The sequence below is a fragment of the Cornus florida genome, unplaced genomic scaffold, assembly GCF_030987335.1.
Source record: "Cornus florida cultivar Cherokee Brave unplaced genomic scaffold, ASM3098733v1 CherokeeBrave_3.0.0_Hap2_Chr10, whole genome shotgun sequence".
Taxonomy (NCBI): Eukaryota; Viridiplantae; Streptophyta; class Magnoliopsida; order Cornales; family Cornaceae; genus Cornus; species Cornus florida.
Window position 1 is genome coordinate 58,128,560 of NW_026775580.1, and position 21,337 is coordinate 58,149,896.

Below are 21,337 nucleotides of genomic sequence, written 5' to 3' on the forward strand. Positions count from 1 at the left end.
CTATTTTTTCTCTCCCTCTCTGGTCTCTTCATCTCATTGCGTGATTTTTCTGGTTTATAGTTTCAGAGCAACCAAAAACCGAAAAGAAAAAAAATAGTATCAGAGATTAAATATTCGGATAAAAATAAAAATATAAAAGATTATTGAAAAAAAGGATTAATTGAAAATAATTAAACAATTGTGATTTTTTCTTTTTTCACACAGCAAGAAGGAAAAAAGAACTGTGTTTAATTTTGGAATTTATAAAAAACAACCGTACATTGGTCAAGATTTGCAAAGGACAGGTTACTTGCCAGAGAAGAGAGACCGTTCTTTTCTTTTTTTTCTTTTATTTATTTATTTATTATTATTTTTTAAAGGTCAATACAAAATAGGAAAGTTACCTTCCTAGTCCAAGTAGGACTATATATTGTGAGTACCTAAAGTCATTGAAAGAGTTTGAAGCCAAAATCAAGAAAACCAAGAAGAAAAAGTAAGAGGCAATGGATTCGAGAGACAGACGGAAAACGATGGAGGATACCACAAGCTGCTACCAACCAGAAACTCCGCCGCCGCCGCTGCCGCTGCCGCCGCAGATGTGTGCGAAAGGCGGTTGTGGCTTCTTCGGATCATCGGCGCTTCGCAACCTTTGTTCCAAGTGCTACGAAGATTACCTCATACAACAGCTGGCTATGTTGTCCTCGTCAAAAGTAAAGCCTGTGTCTTCTACGAATTACCAACTAGCTGCTTTTTGTCCTTTTCGTGTTCACGAGGGTACTACGGTCAAGAACTCTTCTGATAAGTCGACTGCGAAGAAGAACCGGTGTCAGTGCTGTAAGAAACGGGTCGGAGTGACCGGATTCGGGTGTCGATGTGGAGGCATGTTCTGTGGTGTGCATCGGTACCCGGAAACTCATTCGTGCACGTTCGACTACAAGTACGCCGGTCGTCTTGCTTTGGCAAGACAGAATCCACTCTGTGTGGGTGATAAGTTGGAGAATAGGATATGAACATACAATGAGTTGTATAAGTGTGTGTGTCTCTGTGTTTTTTCTTCCCTTTCTTGTAATTTGTTTTGCTGGGAATAATAACATTGTAATTTTTCTATTTTTTGAAAGCTTTTTCTCTTTTTTATTTTTTTTTCTATTTTTTATTTATTTATTTTTAATAATTTTAGTAATCAAAATTTTATTGTTATTTGTGCTTTAAATTCTAGTCTCTAATCTTTATATCAGTAAAAACCTATATCAGTACCTTTTGCCTCTCTTTGAAGCCTTTGAACTAACCCAAAAAAAAAAAAATGGCTAGCCCTAAACTAAACAAGCCCACGGTCGCATAAGTTGTCATATTGGGCCGCTAAATTTTTGGCTTGTTTTGATTCTCTTTGTAACATGTTTGACTTAACCCTAATTTTTTTTTATCCATTACTTAAGCCCAATTAAATGGGTCTCTGTAATTATTACTACTTTACATTAGTACTATTTGTTTGAATTTTTAAAACAAATTAAAAAATAAATAAAAATCTCATGGAACACATAGGACTTCCTAGTTATGTTGTGGCTGGAGATTAGCCGATGTGGATATGGGCTGATTAAATATTCGCCCAATCCTGATTCTAAGATTGCTGCAAGTGATGAAATGGATCTCAAGTTAGTCCAGGTTTAATTTGTAGCCACAATCAACAATCATTTCTCATATTCATTTCGAATATCAGTTATAAATAATAATAAAAAAATCAAATGGAGTAGAGAGTTGGGACTGACCATAAGAAAAAGTGTTTTCATTTTAAATTCTATCATATATTCAGGGCGGAGTCACAAATTTGATTCGGGTCATATTAAGCATGACCAAAAAAGTTTTTTAAAAAATCCCACTAACTAATGGTGTAATAGGACAAGTCGAAAAATTATAGCATAGTCATAATGCATTAACGTGTTTTCATGACTTAGGTATCTTTTCCACCAATTTGTCAACAAAAACATTAAATAGAAAATGATTGTGAAATATGGCCTACATGTATAAAATTTTACTAATAAATTTAAAAAAAAGTGAGTTTAGTTTGTAATTTTAAAAACAGTAGTAAAAAATTTTAAAAATAGAAAATAGTTTTTAAAGACCAATAAAAGTCAGTTCTATTAAAACATGTTATTTTATAACTAAATTTTCAAAAAAAATTTTCAAAAAACTGAACTATGTAGAATTTTTTTGTACAATTTTTTATTTTCATCTTTCTATATCAAAAAATTGTTTTCAGAGTTATAAACCAATCAAAGTTAGTTTTGAAGAGAATAAAAATAAATGAGAAGAAGAAAAAGAATTCAAAGAGATTTTTAGAAAGAAAGAAATAAATTATTTTTTTGTGAGGGGTGGATTCTGTAATTTTTTACAAATTATATATACAATATTTTTAAAAAAAAAAAAAAATTGCAATCAATATTCAATAAACATATAGTATTAGTGACCCACACCACTGCATAAATAAACCACAAAATCCCCACGTAACAAGTGAACAAAAACACGTCATCAACAACAAACAAACATCTGATATTCCGATCTCTATTTCGTTATTATCCTTTCTTTTATTTATTTATTAATTTGTTTAATTTTTCCAATCATTTCACTGAAATCGCTCTCTAGTCCCTCTCTTCACGTTTTCCAACCCGCCGAATCGCACGTGCCACTACCCCCTCTCTCTCCTCTTTCTCTCTCTACAACTTTTTTCTCTCTCATGACGACACACTGCAACCTGTAACAAACCCTAACCATCCGAAATCAAAGCAATGGAGAACTATTCGAACTCTTCCTATCCAGATTCCGGCAACTCCTCGCCGCAATCGCGAGAGAGTGAAAACGCTTTGTGGGAAGAGCCTCTTTCGACCAACTACAAGGTCAAGTTCATGTGCAGTTACGGCGGCAAAATTCACCCTAGATCGCACGACAATCAACTCACATACGTCGGCGGCGACACCAAGATCTTGGCCGTCGATCGGAGCATCAGATTCTCGGCTTTCATGGCCAAACTCTCATCTCTTTGTGCGGACCCGGAGGTGTGTTGCAAGTATCAGTTACCGGAAGAAGATCTGGACGCTCTGATCTCGGTAACCAACGACGAGGATCTCGAGCACATGATGTTGGAGTTCGACCGGTTGTACCGTGTGTCGGCCAAACCGGCGAGACTGAGACTTTTTCTGTTCCCTCTGAACCTTCCGGCGAGTTTTGGGACGAACGAGACGAAATCGGAGAAGCAGTGGTTCGTTGACGCTTTGAATTCTGCGGTGCAGATCCAGTCCCTACAAGGTTCTGCGCCGCCGCCTGCGGAGGTGAATCCGGACTTCTTGTTCGGTTTGGATAAAGGACACGCGCCGCCGGAAGCGGCGGCAAAGCTGCGAGATCCGACACCGCCGCCGACAGTTCCGGAGGTATTTACGAGGGAAATTCATGCGGGATCGGACAGTGGTTCGGAGGACCGGCACGTCATCGGCGATCCGGTGGTTTCGCCGTTGGAGATCCAGAGGCAGATGCAAGATTTGCAGAGACTGCATATCTCTGGCCATGAACAATCTGTGTTTCACAAAAAAAGCGACGAAACGAACCCTGGGAATTATACCGGAGCGTATTACGCACAGCAAATTCCAGAAAAGCTTCCACCGCCGCCTCAGACGGCGGTTCCGGCAGCGTACATGACTGCCGGAGGTTACACGGTGGCGGCGCCTTCGCCGCTATCAGGACCTGAATCGCCGGTGTACCTCATTCAGACGCCTGCTGGAGTGTATCAGGCTTCGGGATTGCCACCGGTGACTGGCCAAGTGGGTCAGGGTTACTACGGAATGCAGAGGGTAATGCCGGAGGTTTACCGGGAGCAGCCGGTGTACAGTACGGTCCCACCGCAGCAATCAATTCAGCAGCAGCCAAAGTATGGAGCCTACACTGAAGCCGTCGGAATGGTACCTCAACCTGCAGGCGGAGGCGTTGGGGTTGCTGCTGGAGCCTACACTGAAGCGGTCGGAATGGTACCTCAACCTCCAGGGGGAGGCGTTGGGGTTGCTGCTCAGCCTATGTATGCGCAGGTTGGCTACGACGGCGCTGGGCGGCAGGTTTACTACACCACCACCGCAAGAGGCGTAGTGCCACCGTATCAGCCGGTGACGGCGACTGCTGTGGCGGTTGATGTGAGGCAAACCGGTGGCGCGTTGAACCAAGAAGGTAAGGTGGTTGCAAAAGCTCCCCAGAGTTCTTCAATGTGATTTTCATGTTATTTTAATTTTAATTATTCTTTTTTTTTTTAATTTTTTTTTTTATAAATAAATTTATTAGTTTATCCTTTTGTGGGGTTTGTTTTTGTTGCTATGTCCATGTAACCAGGTTTGTTTTTGTGTGTATAAATGATGAGAACGGAACATTGTTGTGTCATGCGTGCGTAAATTTTATACTAATTCTCTGAATAGTTTTATTGTTCATGACTCTTTGGGATTTTATATTACATTGTTTCTAATTTTACTTGGGGTTAAATCCGTAAAACTTCACTACTTTCAAAATTTTTCTCATAATCCCCGTGTTACAAAACAACCCTTACTGTAAAAATCCGTAATTCAGTTGTGAAATGATAAATTAAATTAAAAATTAAAATTTTAAAATTACAAAAATACCTTTAAAGTTAAATTATTTTCTTCTTATTTATTCCCCTCTTTAACCTCTCACCTCGTAATAGGGGTGACAATACGACCTTCATGATTAACTTACGTTTAACTATAAATTAATTTTTCTTTCAGTTTTAAAATTATTATTTAAACTTGTGTGTTATAATTATAATTCTTTTGTATATTAGATGTTATTTAATAATTTGGTTGGATTGAAACTTATATTTTTCTTTTGTAATATTTATTGTTTGATTGTTTTTGTTAAGTCATTAAACAGGTTATGTGTAATTTATTTAATAAACAAGTCAGGTTGAGGTGCGACGTGATTATGATGCCACCCCAATGTGTAATTCATTTCACAAACAAGTCAGGTTGAGGTGCGACGTGATTATGATGCCACCCCTATCTCTCTCGGTCTCTCTCTAAATCAGAGACCACAAAGGGTCAGTGGTGTTATATACTCCACTCTATTGGCCTAACAATTTCACCCGCCTTCGCTCTCTATTCAATTTAACCTTGATTTGAAGATCCAATTGTGGAAAGTCCTAAGATGGTGGTGTATCATCTCCACTGGCGCAGGCCGTGATGTAGAGGACGGGCAGGACCCTCCGTTTGCCTCGGGCAAGGAGAGGGTATCGCATTGATTCGTATATCATTTGGGGTCCCGGAGCAAAACGGCGACGCTTAGGGCTTGGTTTCAATCATGTGGGCCTTGAAATTGAATACATGAGTTTGTTGTTTTTCGTCAGCGTGAGTGTTATCGTCCTCCGCAATCTGTTCTTTGGTGAGAGTTGCAATGTCGCAGAGCCGGAGAGAGAATGTTGGGTTTGGGAAGAAGAGAGAATGTTGGGTTTGGTACCAAGAAGTGGTTAACTTGGATGGTCGAGCTCCATGAACAACTCCAGTGACAGTTAGCTAACAGCAAGCAAGCTCGCATTGCTTGCAAACTCTGGTGACCAACTCTGAAACAATGACCAAACAGACCTACAACGTGCTCCATTGTAGTTTAGTGAGCTTTGACAGACACGAATTGTTGGATTTTGATGGGCTTTTCGATTTCTTGTTTGTATTGGGTTTTCTTGGAAAAGGTTGGTGTTTGAGAATCGGAGACTGATATGGACGATTCAGCTTTACAAGATAGATAACCCATTGATTATGATATATATATATAAGGTTAAGTGCAAAAAACCTTTATAGATTTTGTGCAAAACTAGTTTTTATTTTTTTAAAATGTTCATGTAAGTCCACAAAATTTAAAAAGGTACAGAACTAGTCTATAAAAAAATAAAATTGAAAATTCCATTTTACCCTTTTGATACCCATTTTACCCCTCACCATATGTGCATATTAACCCCCTAGGCCTATACCCATTTCCTCCTCCCTCTCTCTCTCTAGGGTTATGATATATATATATATAATGTCTTTTTGTGTGAATATATATAAAGTATATATAATACTAAAAGAGTCAACTATTAAGATTAAGAAGGTAGTTTATTGAGAGAAGTTAAAAAAAAAAAAAAAAAGAAGAAGAAGAAGAAGAAGAAGAAGCAAGTATTTCAACTTGACTACAATTCTTTAAAAATAAGAAAAGTTCATATAAAAAATATATATATTTAATCGTCAACTAACTATATATATATAATAATAATAATAAAAAAATAAATAAATAAAAAAGAGTTATGCTAGTTTACTGTTAAAAAAAAAAAAAAAAAAAAACCTTCAAAGATACAACTTTTTGGAAATAGGAAAAGTTCATATATAAAAAATAAAATAAAAAGGTATTAACTCTCTCTTTTAATTGATATATTTATATATATGAATTCCTTAGCTCTTTTGAATTGGGAGTACAAGATACGAATGAGGCAAATGAGAGACTGACCTTGGAAGGATCGACTTTAGGGAATCTCTTGACGATTTCAAGGACTCTCCCGATGACCTCTTCTTTGTCGAGATGATCGTCGCCGTGAGACGACATAGATCGGACGGTGCTGCACAGGCTCAGTTCGGATCCATTTAGGGTTAGGGTTTGAGCAACATTGACTCGAATGTTGCGAAGTACGGCTGCTCTCAAAGCCGACTCCATCCCTCTCCTCTCATCTTTCTCTCTCTCTCTCTCTCTCTCTTCCAAAAAAATAAAAAAAATAAAAGTAACTTATCGTCGGATTCATAGAAATAAGAGCGCTGTTCAACAAATGGAAGATCAAGGTCAATTTACATTATATTATGCTGAAGGCCAAAAAGCCAATAGACACACTAGATAAATTATTCCTAAATATGATGACAGACATCAAAAAAATAATTGAATTTGCCCTCTTTTCATCCAAGCAACAAGGCAGAAATCAGATGCTAAATTACGTCACTAATATCGTTATCAGTATAACACATCAATGGCTAAAGGGCAAAACGATGAAAATCAACGAGCAACATCGTACGAAAATCGAGGAGAGCTTTGTTCACAGACATGGCATTCTTATATATATACTCGTCGAGCAGAGTATATATATATATATATATATATATAGAGAGAGAGAGAGAGAGAAAAAAAAATGCTAAAAGACTCGACTACTGTTCACCCGACATTAGCTGACACACTTGTCAAATGCAGATTGGTATAGCTGGGCAGACGATTTTTCCCTTTCTTGACGCAACTTTACTTTCTCTCATCTCTCTTTCGATCCTCTTTCTCCCTTCTCTCTCCGGTGGAGAATCCTTCATCTCTCTCAAACGTTCCCTTCTCCCTCCCTTCTCTCTCGGTTAATCACAAGTTTTTTTTTTGCTTTCTCGTGAAGACCTATTTCTTCCAAGTTCATCATCGCTGGGATTTCACTGTCGGCAACCATAAGCCTCCGGCCTGTGCTTGTCTTCTCCATCGTCAGCGTCTCCGTGGCGCCGAGGACCAAACTCACCTTCACCACGGTAGACCTAGTTCCGCCTTTGCTACCCAAACCAGAGGAGACCAACAAAATTCCGGCGACGAAGTGAGATGATGGCGATGTCGCGATGAAGTGAGATTATCCCGTCGGCGATGAAGTGAGATGATCCCTTTGGTTTCACAGAATAGTTGGGTCGGCGATGAAGATCCGGAGATGTTGATCTTGTCGTGATGGAGGCGGCGACGGCGAGCAAGAGATGGGCTGTGGTGCTGCACCGATTGTGACTCGCGGCGGTGTGATGGCAGTGAGTATGGGCTTTGGACAACGGTAGAAGCTTATTGTGAGGATGTTGATGGCGGCGCCGGCGAAGAGGGAGATGGCTGGGTTCGATCCGGTCATAGAGAGCCAGCGAAACAGATCCGGGTCTTGGACTTGCAGCGCGGTATGCTTGCGGCGGCGGTGCCCAGCTGGATGGTTCGGACGGTTCGCTGCACCGGCGAGGATCAGCTGGAGATAGGCAAGCTTAATCGGCTGTGGATGGCGGCTGGAGCTAGTGAACTATATAACGAGGGAGAATGAAAGAAGTGAGTTTGATTTTTACAGATTTTGTAGTTTGCAGAGAGAGAGGATGGGTTTACCGGTGGTCGTGGAATTTTAACCGGAAAGATGGGTTCATCGCCGATTGTTAGAGAGAGAGAGGAGGGAAAATTGCCACGTTGGACAGCCACCTACGCTGTCGGTTTTTTTCGGGTAAATAGTGGTCGGGTCGTGTAGCACCGTTCATATATATAACACCCAGAAAAACTATAAAACATAAACTATATAAAATAGTTGGGGAATATTTGGTTTTAGTTTTAATAATATTCAGGTTTAGGTTATCTCTATTTTATACAATTTGAGATTTATTTTATCCTTCTGCCAAACAAACACAATTTTACACAAATTTGGACAAAAAGGTCATTTTACATGGCCGGTATTTATAATCATTAATTTATTCAATTGAAGTGAGGGTATTATCGTCATTTTACACCACATAGGGACCTATTTGCACCAAATTGATAGTATATAAATTTTTTTACCACACAGGGACTAATATGCACTATATCGATAGTAAAGGGGGGGTTTTTTGCACTTAACCTTCTTTTTTTTTTTTTTTTTTTTTTTTTTTTTTTTTTTTTTTTTTTTTTTCTAGTTGGGACTAACACACATTGCCTCCACTAAGGTTCGAACTCCTGACCTCCCTTTAGAAAGTAGGAGCATTGTACCGCTAGGCCATAGGCCTGTTGGTAAATTTTGTATTTGTCAATTAAACTCACATAAGTATAAAAAGTGAATAAATTTTGTATCTGTCAATTAAACTAACATAAGCATAAAACGTGAAGAAACTTTTTCCAAAAGGTTTGTTTATGGAGATCTTCTGCAAATTGAAAGATGTGCTTTGATGAAACTTAGAGAGAAGGTCTTAGTAATACTTAAAGGGTAATTTTGTAATTTTAATTAAAAATAATTTTTAGTTTTAAATTTTACATTAAATAATAAGGTCAAATTTGTCATTTTACAGTCCAGTTAACGGGTTGGACACGGATATTAGGGGCAATATGATAATTTTTTGAAACAGACAAAAATTTGAAAGTAGTGGGGGATTTTTATGATTTTAACCCTTTAACTTAAAAAAAAAAAAAATGGCTAATATTCCAATTTTATCTGGAATGTCCATTTAGCCGATATGTGAGGGCGAGTCTGATATAATGGGTTACCATTACTTCATTGCGACTTAGAGATTATAATTTCGAAACTGAAAAACAGTCTCATAATCGGTAAGACCGGCGACATCGAGTTTGACCTTTTTTAAATTTTCTAGTGGTAGAAGTCTCGTGCATTGGATAAGAATGTTCTTCATGCAAGCTTTGATTTAATATATGGGTCATAAGGTTTTGTTTAAGATGCTTGGATTTTTTTTTTTTTCCCCTTGCAAAACTAGGGTTAGGGGGGGCTCGAAAACGCGCACCCTTTCGTGAGCTGGGCCAAAAATAGTAAGCTACTTCTTTAAAAGTTTTGAGAGGATATTTTTTTTTCTTAGTTAGTACTCACGTACACATACCTTCACTAAACTTGAACCCCTTGCCTTCCCTCGGAAGGCCTGATACTGCCCGGACACTAAAATTTACTCTTTGTCCCATAATAGTTGTCCATATTTTCTTTTTGGGTTGTCCTAAAATACTTATCCACTTATCAAGTTTAAATAATATATTTCACATCTTTCTATAAAAGACCTTTAAAGTTTTTAAAAATTTTAAATTTGATTATATATATATTGAAACTTGAAAGAGTAGCTTTGTAATTTTTAAAAGCGACAATGCAATAATTATATGTTCTTTTAAAAAATTTTACTCCTCGTAAAAAAATATTTAATATGAGACTGAGTAATAAGTTTGTCCAGCATTTTCACACTCCAATCGACCAATGCGGGTATAACAGAATTATTCAGGTGAAGCTCCTACTTTAACCTCCATGTCTTGTACTCTTTTTAAGTGGCCAAAAGTATCTGTGACAAGTGACAGTTCAATAATTTTGAAGACCTTCAGCTTTCACTTTTGCTCATTATGTTTTTGGAATAGAAATATTTAAGGCCATTATGGCTTGTGTGCCACTAGTAGATCATACAATTGAATGTTCATTATGGTCAGCAATCTATGGCTGTCAATTTGGTTCTAGAAGAATAATACCTTTGGATGTTTCCAAGTCCAACAAATATTAAAGAAAGGGCTAATAACAATGTCCCTACAATATTAGCAAATGTTCTTTTCTAATATACATTATTATTATTATTATTTTTCATAATAAATTTTTTTAGTTGTGAATGGAGTGGAGTCATGGTTCGGAGCTCACACCCCAAATAATTCATATTTAAGTGCAGAAATGTCACACCCCAAATTTTATATATACCATAACCCTTGCCCCGTATGCAAGAACCTAGAGTATAACTTACATTAAGCATTAACAACCATCCACAATAAATAATAAATCGATGTGAAACTCTATCTAACAATTTATTAAATAAAAACTTCCGTGATAATAGTAACATCGTCTAAATAAAATCCCAGACCTCTGCCCAACTAAATACAATTCCACAAAATAATATAGTCTTTATTACAATGATCTCAATAAGGATAAATTGAACTAAACAAAAGAACGCAAAAAGCAAGCTAAAATCCCCCGTCGTCAAGTGATCCCATCACGTTCGTACTCAATATGTACCTGAAATGTAAGAATGGGGTGAGCTCATAAACTCAGCAAGAATAGCAAGAAATGCTAAATATAATCATCGTTCAACAAACTAATTTTACTTTGTATTCTCATATTATAAAAACAACTCAAATAACTGCATTAATCTCGTATGCATATATCACAAGTTAATTTATATAACAATTAATGATCATCATTAAATATTACTAAACTCTCATATCTCACATGAACCTCAGTCTCCCCTCCAATTAAGTAGTGTGAATCGTATAATTTCAAACTATTGAAAACACACGCGTGGTTGGATTGTATGTCTACTCCCCAAATGATTCCGGATCACGTCCATAATAAGGATATATAAAGCCCAATGGCCATAATAAAATGGTAGTACACTCCCAAATAGGTACATTCCGGACCATACCCAAAAGTCATCATAGGGTTAGTCTCTGACTACCCTCCTACTAATCCAAATACATCCAATAGATACCAATTCTTTTTTTTTTTTTTTTTTTTTTTTTTTTTTTTTTTTTTTTTTTTTATGATAGGCATTAATATTTAATAATTTCATATAACTTTTGCACCCAAAATACACTTTTAATTTAAAAACATAATACTAAAGACCCAACAAGTGAGATTACAAAAATTCTAGACACATCCTAACATTAGATATAAGTCCTGCAAAATTTCAGAGTCTTAACTCTTAATATATTTGCCGCACTCTTTTAGTGTTGAAAAATATTACTTTTTTGAGTTTTAAATTGGTAAAACTGCCTAAATAACATTTAAACCAAAATAATTCAACAATTTTAGGTTATACATGATAACATAAAATATTCTGAAAAATATCTTAATTTTGGAAAAAAATATTAATATTTTTCTCTAATTTTACTCATTTAAAATTAATTAAAAATATTAGTATTTTATTACGGTTGAACCCAAGAATGGGCCCAACAAACGGGCTCGGCAAGGGTGCCCGAGTGATACTTTCCAACAGACGAATGGCTATTGGCTATCGAACCCATGGCGAATCACTCTCCCCAACTCTCTTTGTACATAAAGACCTCAAAATGGGTCTCCTACACCAATTTGTTCTCTGCAATTTTCTCAACCAATTCTAAGATTTAATCATCTACCAATTTGTCACAGTAACTTATAACGACCCAGATTGAGATCATGCCCTTTGATTTTCAATTCTTACAAATAATCACTGTGTTGTGGTATGCATGTGCATATTGTTGCGATTTTGTGGACTCTCAAGAATACGAAAAAATTCAGCTTCCTGATTTAATTTAACTAATTTAACTCTATAAATATCAACTCTAATAAGATTTTAGAGAGTGTGAGAGTTAGAGATAAATTTGTGCCAATATAAGAGAGTAATTGAGAGAGATTGATAGAGAATTCTTCATTGTAATTCTTCATTTTCTTTATAGTGAATTTGTTCGGTGTGCTTCATGGACGTAGTCCTAGGATTTGGGTGAACTATGTATATCTTGTAATTCTTCGTGATTGCTTGTTTATTCCTTAAACAGTATCCACAATAATTGGTATCAAATTCGGTTGGTTGGTTGTGCAGTGTAACACCACCACATATGTGTATATATATCTATGTATTTACATCACATCAGATTCAATATTCTAAACTGACATGAAATTAAAAGGAAGAACATATATATATATATATACACACACACACTCTAACACATATGTGTATATATATCTCTGTATTTACATCACATCAGATTCTATATTCTAAACTTACATGAAATTAAAAGGAATATATATATACACTCTAACACATATGTGTATATATATCTCTGTATTTACATCACATCAGATTCTATATTCTAAACTTACATGAAATTAAAAGGAAGAACATATTATATATATATATATATATATATATATATATATACACAAACAATCGCATACACATATGAAGATTCATATAATCACCCTAATCATTGATACCATAGTACTGCCAACTAGATTTCATATTCATATAGATACATAGTATCTAACAGAGGTTGACATAACTAAAAATATGTTTGTTTATAATTATTTGATTCAAACTATACGCAGTACATATTCTATTCTTAATTGCTATTAAAATAATTTACCAAAATTCAGCGAGACATGCTAAAATAATTTTCATAAATCAAGAATCAACCTCGACAAGTCTAAACAAATTTCATTAATATAAATTTTTAAGAGATAACACCTTAAATAATTAATTATTAACTTCTGAAATATCGTTTCTCGATCACCGTCTTTTCTTGTGGCTACGGTTCTCTCTTCCGTAATATTATTATAGTTTGATATATATAAAAGGAGTGATATATACTAGTTGAGATAATCTAGAATTTTATTTAAATTTAGAAGATAATTCCTTATCTCTAGTAGTTGAACAAATGCATATATATATATATATATATATATATATATATATAAAGTTTTATATTTACATAAATTACGGTTATTACAAGGAGTATCACATTTTTGTTGCAATATCAGCTGACATATCACAAATCGACACTCCAGGCAATCATTTTGGCCATCAAATTTTTTACCAAACACTAGGGAAAAGTATTGACTAGATGACAAAAAGAAAAAATAAATAAATAAATAAAATGAAAAATCTTTTCTCATGGCACACCACTTTATTGACTTGGAAGTAATCACGTTTTAGTGTTCTTTTTAACTTGCCATTGCACAAGAAACATTCTGGCTTCAACGGTAGAAACATTCCAGAGTTTCCCTTTCCTCTCATTTCTTGGCAACCAAACAACATCAAGCTTATCTATCATGCACTTCCACACAATTTATACCTTATTATAACTTTACAACTATTATTCTTCTTGCTAATGATCACTTCCATGAGACAATTCTTTACATGTGATCAATTTATTCCATTTTCTACTATTTTTATTTTTAATTTTTTATATTCTAGGATTTCAGAAATAATTGTTTGACCATTTAATATGAGTTGGATTAGTATCTATAGTGGAAGAATGGAAGAAGTACACGTGGTCAAAAAGGATAAGCGAGATTGAAAAGTGAAGGCCTTTTTATTACATAGTTTTTAGAAAACCGAAGTAAACATAATTTTTATACAATTTTCTTACTTAGTTTTTAGAAAATCCAAGTAAACATAATTTTTATACAATTTTCTGTCTGAAAATTAAAAATCGTTTTCAGAGTTACAAAGCGGGCCAAAACTTTTCCCAGTTTTATTTTCTCAAAGAAGAGTATTTTGTGGATAGCAATTTGTCCCGCAGGGAAGGGTACCCGCCCCGTTTATAGTGGTTTTGTGGAACCGTTTAACTTATTTGAACCGGTATAGTTTTTATTAATGAAAACTCATGCGGATTCGGGAGAGGTCACCCTAGCCTCGCCCCATTTAGATAGATAAATTATTAAATTACCCTTATTTTATTAGCATATATGGTTAACTTTACAAATTTTAGGTCAGATTCACTTACTTTCCCAGTCGTTCTAGAGACGAGCGAAGCCCTATAACTAAGAACGTTCATACCCTTCAATTTTATGTTAAGTTATTAATTGTCCAATTTTTAATGAATTTTTTCAGTAGTTTTATAATTGTATTCATAGAAAAAAAAATAAAAAAAAGGGAGGAGAAATTTTGGAATTAAACGGGGCGGGACGGGGTGGATGCTCGCGGGGGTAAAAAAGTTAAACCAGGGCGGAAATGGGGTGGAAAGCCCCCCGTTTATGCTATTTGGACGAAAACGGGACAAGAGTTTTTAAGTGGTTGTGGGGGTGGAGGAGGGTACAACCGTCATAAACCGCCCCATTGCCATCCTAGAGTAGTTTCTCAATTATTCAATTTTGGGCTTTGCACTAAGACAACTTCAATCTCTTTCCTTTTGATAAATCTTAGTAAATTATACTTGTACAGCTATTCTTGTTAAATAGCTCCATGCAGTAGTAATATTTCATTTATTTCGTTTTTTTATAACACTTGTGGTAATTAATTTTATTTTTATTAATTTATTTTCTTTCCTTGCCAAACAGCAAAGGAAACAAGAAAGAGAACACCCAAATCAACAATCAGGATAAGCTCCTAATATCCACAAAGACGGTTTCTTCGCTGATGAGGTCCGGAGAGTTTTGCCACTACACCTGCATGGACGATCTCGTTGACATGTCTTCTTACATGGCTAATGCAAAACGAGGAAAAAAACCTCCCAAATGTATACAAACGGACGTCAAAAATCAAACTTTGAAGTTGAAGAGACTAACCTCAAATTTCTCACACAGCTTTACAAACTGCTAAGGAATCACTCTCAAACCAACTGTTGAAGAATTGAAAAGAGGGAGCCAAGAGTAGGGATGAGGTCGGGATATCAAGTCAGGGGGCACGGTGCAAAAAATATATATATAAACATAACAAATATAAAATACAAAAGAAAAAGAAAAAGAAAATTATTCAAATATACACGTTAAAAGAAGAATTTTAAGAAGTAGAAATAGAAAAAGAAAAAAAGAAAGAATTGAAAATAGGGAGCCAAGTGGGGACAGAGACAGGATTTCAAGTCAAGGGGCACGGTGCAAATATATATATATATAAACATAACAAATATAAAATACGAAAGAACAAGAAGAAAGAAAATTATTCAAATATACAAAGATAAAAGTAAAGAGTTTCAATTGAGGAAGGGAAATTTAATCTTTTCTTTTAAGAAAATTTAAGAAAATTAAAGACTAGAAAAATAAAAAGATAATTTTAGAAATCACAAAATTTAGAGGGGTACTGAATAATTATAATTATATATATATATATATATATATATATATATATAAAATTATTACATATATTATAGAAGGCGAGGCCTGGCTGGTGTTGGCTCCATCCATGGCCAGAGGATAGCTTTTCAAGGCAAACTGCTTGGGCAGCGAAAGCATCCTTATATGGAAATGGGCCTGAACACAATCTCCTTAAAATATATTGATGTATCAAGTTAGCATAACTTAAAAAAAAACCAAATAACCTTAGGAAAAAAAAAAAGAAAAACCGAACACAAAAACAAATAGAATTTAAGAGTGTTTTAAGTTATTTACAAAAAAAAAAAAAAGCGCTTACAAGAAGGAGGGAATTTTTTAATTTATATATATTTTAAAAAGAAAAAAATTATACTTAACAACTTTATTAAATTTTAACTTTCTATCAAGTTATCCTTCATTCTTAAAAAAGTATGGTTTCAAGATTTCAACATCACTCCACTTCTAACTGTTTGTTTTGTGGGGGAAATTGTATTTGTTTGTGGAAATACAAACTTGCAATCAACAACTAAAATAATACTATTAATAACAAATCTAATAACACAATTACATTTAACAAAAAAATATTACTTAAATTTTTATTTTTATTTTTATTTTTAACCATGCAAACAAGAACAAGCCCAATGGCACTTATATAAACCCATCACCACAAACATTCCATTGATACATAGCTAACCCCAAAACCAAAACAAACTGACCACCCCCAGGAGGGCCAAGACAACATCCGATCCCAATACCAAAAAATCAAGGCACAACCTTGACATTATCAAACACATCAATTGGTTTTGAAAATTTTAGGCAGGTTAGCCTAGTGTCACGGGCCTAGAGATTCGGCGCAGCGGCACGGCCCGTGCGGCACCAAGGCGTTGCTTCAGCTCGCGCAAGCGCCCTGGTCAGCCACCACGACCTGCCCTCCCAAGGATACATGCTGACTGGTTTCGGCCTGCCATGGCCTCGTCAGAGGAACGGCTCCAGCTCCCGACCAGTTTGTGCAGGGATGGCCAACTCCCTTCTTCATAGTCAAGTCCACGACCAGCGACAAGCACCTCGAACTGAACCGAGTCGACCTGGCTGAACTCTGAAGAGGTACCATCCTGTGCTCCTGCACGCCCCTTCCCTGGAACCATTCCCAGTCAAACTCTGCTCTTTGCCAACCAGCATGCGTGTCTTCCATCCTCCAAGCGTCTTAGGAATCACTTCGTGACATTCTCCCCCACCCAAATCCTGCGACGTCCTCGTCGCAGTGCGGCGCTTCACTACTGCGTCCACTCCCTTCCAAAGTCTGCCTCCATGCGGTATGCTCGCCTTCCCACCATCGCTTCCTTGTGCAGCTCCCTGCACTGCACTCGCCCAATGATAGGCCTCGGACCAAGGGGACGTCCACTCCTCAAGGACGTGACTCTTCTCCGTCATGCCGCCTCCGCGACATCCCGAGCAAGCAATGGCCTTCTGCCGACTTGATGCTCGCCCTTCACCATGGTTTGCATCACCCAAGGACTAAGCACGAACTTTGGTGCGCGCGGCCCTCCGGCCCTTCAATGCGCAACTTCAACGGACGCCTCTTCCTAGGGAGATGGAGGCTCTCCCCCCCAACTGCATTGATTCCTCCACATCGACGCAACTTCAATGCACCGTCTTCATTCTCTGACCCCTCCCGGACCGACAAGGGGGCACCCCACCGTGCTTTACCCCAAGTCCTGCTCTGATACCATTTGTCACGGGCCTAGAGATTCGGCGCAGCGGCACGGCCCGTGCGGCACCAAGGCGTTGCTTCAGCTCGCGCAAGCGCCCTGGTCAGCCACCACGACCTGCCCTCCCAAGGATACATGCTGACTGGTTTCGGCCTGCCATGGCCTCGTCAGAGGAACGGCTCCAGCTCCCGACCAGTTTGTGCAGGGATGGCCAACTCCCTTCTTCATAGTCAAGTCCACGACCAGCGACAAGCACCTCGAACTGAACCGAGTCGACCTGGCTGAACTCTGAAGAGGTACCATCCTGTGCTCCTGCACGCCCCTTCCCTGGAACCATTCCCAGTCAAACTCTGCTCTTTGCCAACCAGCATGCGTGTCTTCCATCCTCCAAGCGTCTTAGGAATCACTTCGTGACACTAGGGTGGCAATTCGTAGTTGCGGGTCGTAATCGTGTCGTGTTGACTTAAGGATATTCTACTAAACAGTTTAACCCGAATACGACCTCTTTAATAATTGTATCAGGAACCCTCAATACTAATCCGACATGTTCATTAAACGGGTTACACGTGCAACCCGTTCAATGACCTATTTAATAAAACAAAATATTTTATTATTTAAATTATTAATAATACTCAATGAAACATTAAATACTTAAAAAATATAAGTTTCAATTTAACCAAATTACTAAAAAATATCTAATCTATAAAAGAATAAATTATAAAATACAAGTTTAGATAGTTATTTTGGAACTTAAATAAAAGTTTGTTTATAACACGTAATATTAAACGGGTATAAATGGGTTGGACCCCTCAACCCAAACACGACACAATTAAGTAAACGAATTAATCGTGTCGATCCGTTTATGACCTGAACCCGTTTAAGGTCAACCCAAACCCGCTTAACTCGTGTCATGTTCGAGTCGTGTTGATGGGTTGTGTCATACTTTGCCACCCCTAGGTTAGCCCCTACAAGCAACGCAAGTTGCGTAGCAAAAGACTGGGACGGAGACAACTCAGATTGGCAGGATTCACCATTTTGAGCACCCAATTTGCCGGAGGAATAAAAAATATGACTTATCACAGCACCATAAGAAAGAAGCGCGGGATGTAAACTGACCTTTGGCTAAACCACCAATGGCTTATGCTTTTCCCCCCTTGGGTACGAGGCCCAGGCGACCCACCTGAAACATTTTGTCGACGCTTACAACCTTTTCGCGCCGGAGAAGAGCCATGGCTTTGAGACGATACCGAACTAGCCAAGGGTCTCTCCCTAAAAGACTTTGCCAGTGCTTTATCTCTCGCCCGAGCTTTAGTCATCTGCTTCCACCGAGACAGAGGAAAAATCTGACCCTTAACTGGTGAGTTAACATGATCATATTGAATAGGCTCCTCAATATGCGCAGATACCATATGACTCTGAGATGAGGAACCAGGACCTATTTTGTCATCCTGCCCAACCAAAACAACATCATATGGAACAAAATCCTCATCTAACGCCTTTCCTTGGAACGCCTGTACATCAGACCCATTGAGAACCACATTTCCTGTAGAGCAATTATAATACTCCTAATTTCAAAAGGATAGTCCTGGTATTTACTTTATGGTTTAAATTGCATTTTTAATTGCTGAAGTATTTATGTGTTAATTTAATTAATTTAATTGTTGTTTTAATTGACTTTTGTTTGGCTTTAATTGATTATTTGATTAATTATTTTAATTGCATGGTTATATTAATTGAATTAAGTTAAATATGTTATTTATTAAATCAAGTTTTTGTTTTTAGAATGGGTTATTTATTAAATTAGGTTTTTGTTTTTAGAAGTCACGTATGTAGCCGACGTAGTTTTAAATAAGGTTTTCTATGGGCCGATTAAGGATTCAGTGTAGGGTTTGGATTAAACTAGGGTTTCGTGTAAACCTATAAATACGTAATGAGGTTCTGCCTAGGGTTTTAGAACCCTATTCACGATAGTGGAGGTAGAGAAGGAACAAAGGAGAATTACAGTAGTTCGCCAGAGTGCTTAGGAAGACGACGTTGGGATTTTGAACCGGAATCTCAAAGGCAAGTTCTAATCCTAGCTCTTTTCCTTCGGCTCATGTTCTTTGCATGTCTAATACAACTTCAAGAACATAATAATGATTAGAAATTTAATCTACGTCTTCATGTTTCTGATGTTTTAAAACTGAACGTAGTTGTATGATTAAGTACTGCTTGTTTTGAGGTTTTCTTGTTTAACCTTCAATCGAATGCATGTAAATTGATGGATGTAGGGTTTTAATTAATCTGGAACACATGGGAATACAGTGGAATTAAACTGGATCATAGGGTTGAATGCTTTAATCAGTGAGTGTTCAGGAATAAACAATTACTCCATTCTAAGTTTTGTTGTGTAGGTTGTGTTTCGAAGAATAACTGGGTTTGTATAAAGAATTTAATTGTCTATTGAACATATGGAAACTCAATTTAAAGACCTAGAAGTCTTAGGAATTGAGGACAGACAAACTGAACGTCGCCGGAGTAAACGCAGGGGAAGAAATCAAGCAGAGAGGAGGAGAGGGGGAAGAGACGGCTCCATGGAAACATGGAGCCGGCTCTAAAAGGGTTTGGAGGTGGCTTTAAATAGATTGGAGCCAGCTCCATCATGTTTGGAGGCAGCTCCAACTTGTTTGGAGCCGGCTCCTTCATGGTTTTTCAATTTTTTTTGGTTTTCTACGAAGTCTTGGCTGCTGTGGTTGGATTTTATAATTCCAGATTGAATTAGGAGTTGTTCTAGGGGAGAACAGTGATGTCTAAACCCTTATTAAAGCTTCAAGAAACATGGTAATATGTAAACTACCATAGGAAGTTAATGTAGAAAACAGTAGGGAATTCTACAGAAAGTCTAAGTGTTGGCTTGGATACGGATGATTCAGGCTGCTCATGTTTAAATTAGCAACAGACTTAACGAGTTTATGGTTTAGATCATGTCACAGTGTTATACAATTAAGCACGTCAATTGTAATAATTCGCTGTTATGCTTAATGGGAACTTGGTTGTTAACTGTACAATTATACAGTATTGTGTTCTATCAATTTGTTGGATATCATGGAATAGTTTTAAGTGAGCATGTTAATTCTGATATTGTTAATTTTATGCTCATAATGGATTACATGATGGATTATACCTATTCTCAGTGTTTTAAACTTATTAGAGAATCACGTATTGGTAGTACATAATAAGCATGTCATATACGTAACTCTTGTTATATTTGTAATGGATTCTGGTTATATGTGTTATGGATTAGTTGGTAATTACTTTCATTATTAGTGTTATCAACTGTTGGATGGTATGGAATAGTTGGTATTTATATTCATTATGTGTATTATCAACTATTGGATGGATGGATTGTATGCACCGGCATGGGACGGTGACATACTAGGGACGAATTAGTTTCAAAATACTATATCCTACCTATACGGAATAAGGGAATGGATTATGAAATCAATCCTACTTATAATCATATCAAATAAGCTGCACAAGCTGAATAACTAAATGGATTACTTGTTATCCAAGTTAAGTCAAAGAAGCTGAATAAGCTGAATGACTAACTGGACTTTGAATGGATAGGAGAGGACTTTAAATATATTTTTATGGCACCGCGATATGAGCTTGAGTCTCAAAGTCGTCGGTTAGGGAGCGTATATGCAGTAGGATGTGTAGTTGGATATGAGAGGTTGAGGTGTACCCTGTTGGGTCTAGGTACTCATGCTCACCTATGGGTGCGTTTTCGCATGTTGCCTTCTATTCAGGTTGAAACCCTCTTCATAGTCCAATGAGAGTCCTATAGTGTGGATATATTTATGTATGGACTATTAGTTATTGTTGAGTTGGTTAGAATGTATATGCGTATCGAGTCTCTGCTTGGATTGTAGTAGGTTAGAACTTATTCGTGGGCCTGACCCACTTCTATTTTTTCAGGTACTCGTCAGTTCCATACTAGACTTGATTGAGCTGAGCAGAGACTACTACTCACTCTTCCGACGACGTAGAATTTCTCTCTATGGTTTACTCTGGATGTTCGTTAGCTAGTTTTTATTAGCGGTCCACTGGAGATCGATTCCCGAGTTGTTTA

At 36.9% G+C, this 21,337-nt stretch overlaps 2 protein-coding genes across 2 annotated transcripts; both read left to right on the top strand.

The window, feature by feature from the left end:
• Positions 1-301: 301 nt before the first annotated feature.
• LOC132278759 (zinc finger A20 and AN1 domain-containing stress-associated protein 10-like) lies at positions 302-1,474 on the top strand. Its single transcript, XM_059780641.1, has one exon. It carries the CDS (start codon positions 483-485, stop codon positions 987-989), a length of 507 nt encoding a protein of 168 aa, XP_059636624.1. The 5' UTR covers positions 302-482; the 3' UTR covers positions 990-1,474.
• A 1,109-nt stretch (positions 1,475-2,583) lies between these two features.
• LOC132278764 (uncharacterized) lies at positions 2,584-4,436 on the top strand. The gene has a single exon (XM_059780647.1). The coding sequence runs from the start codon at positions 2,760-2,762 to the stop codon at positions 4,221-4,223; it is 1,464 nt and encodes a 487-aa protein (XP_059636630.1). The 5' UTR covers positions 2,584-2,759; the 3' UTR covers positions 4,224-4,436.
• The last annotated feature ends 16,901 nt before the right edge of the window (positions 4,437-21,337 follow it).

Excerpts from the sequence above, each read along its gene's own strand:
- LOC132278764 (XM_059780647.1), top strand. The coding sequence starts at position 2,760 with ATGGAGAACTATTCGAACTCTTCCTATCCAGATTCCGGCAACTCCTCG.
- LOC132278759 (XM_059780641.1), top strand. The coding sequence starts at position 483 with ATGGATTCGAGAGACAGACGGAAAACGATGGAGGATACCACAAGCTGC.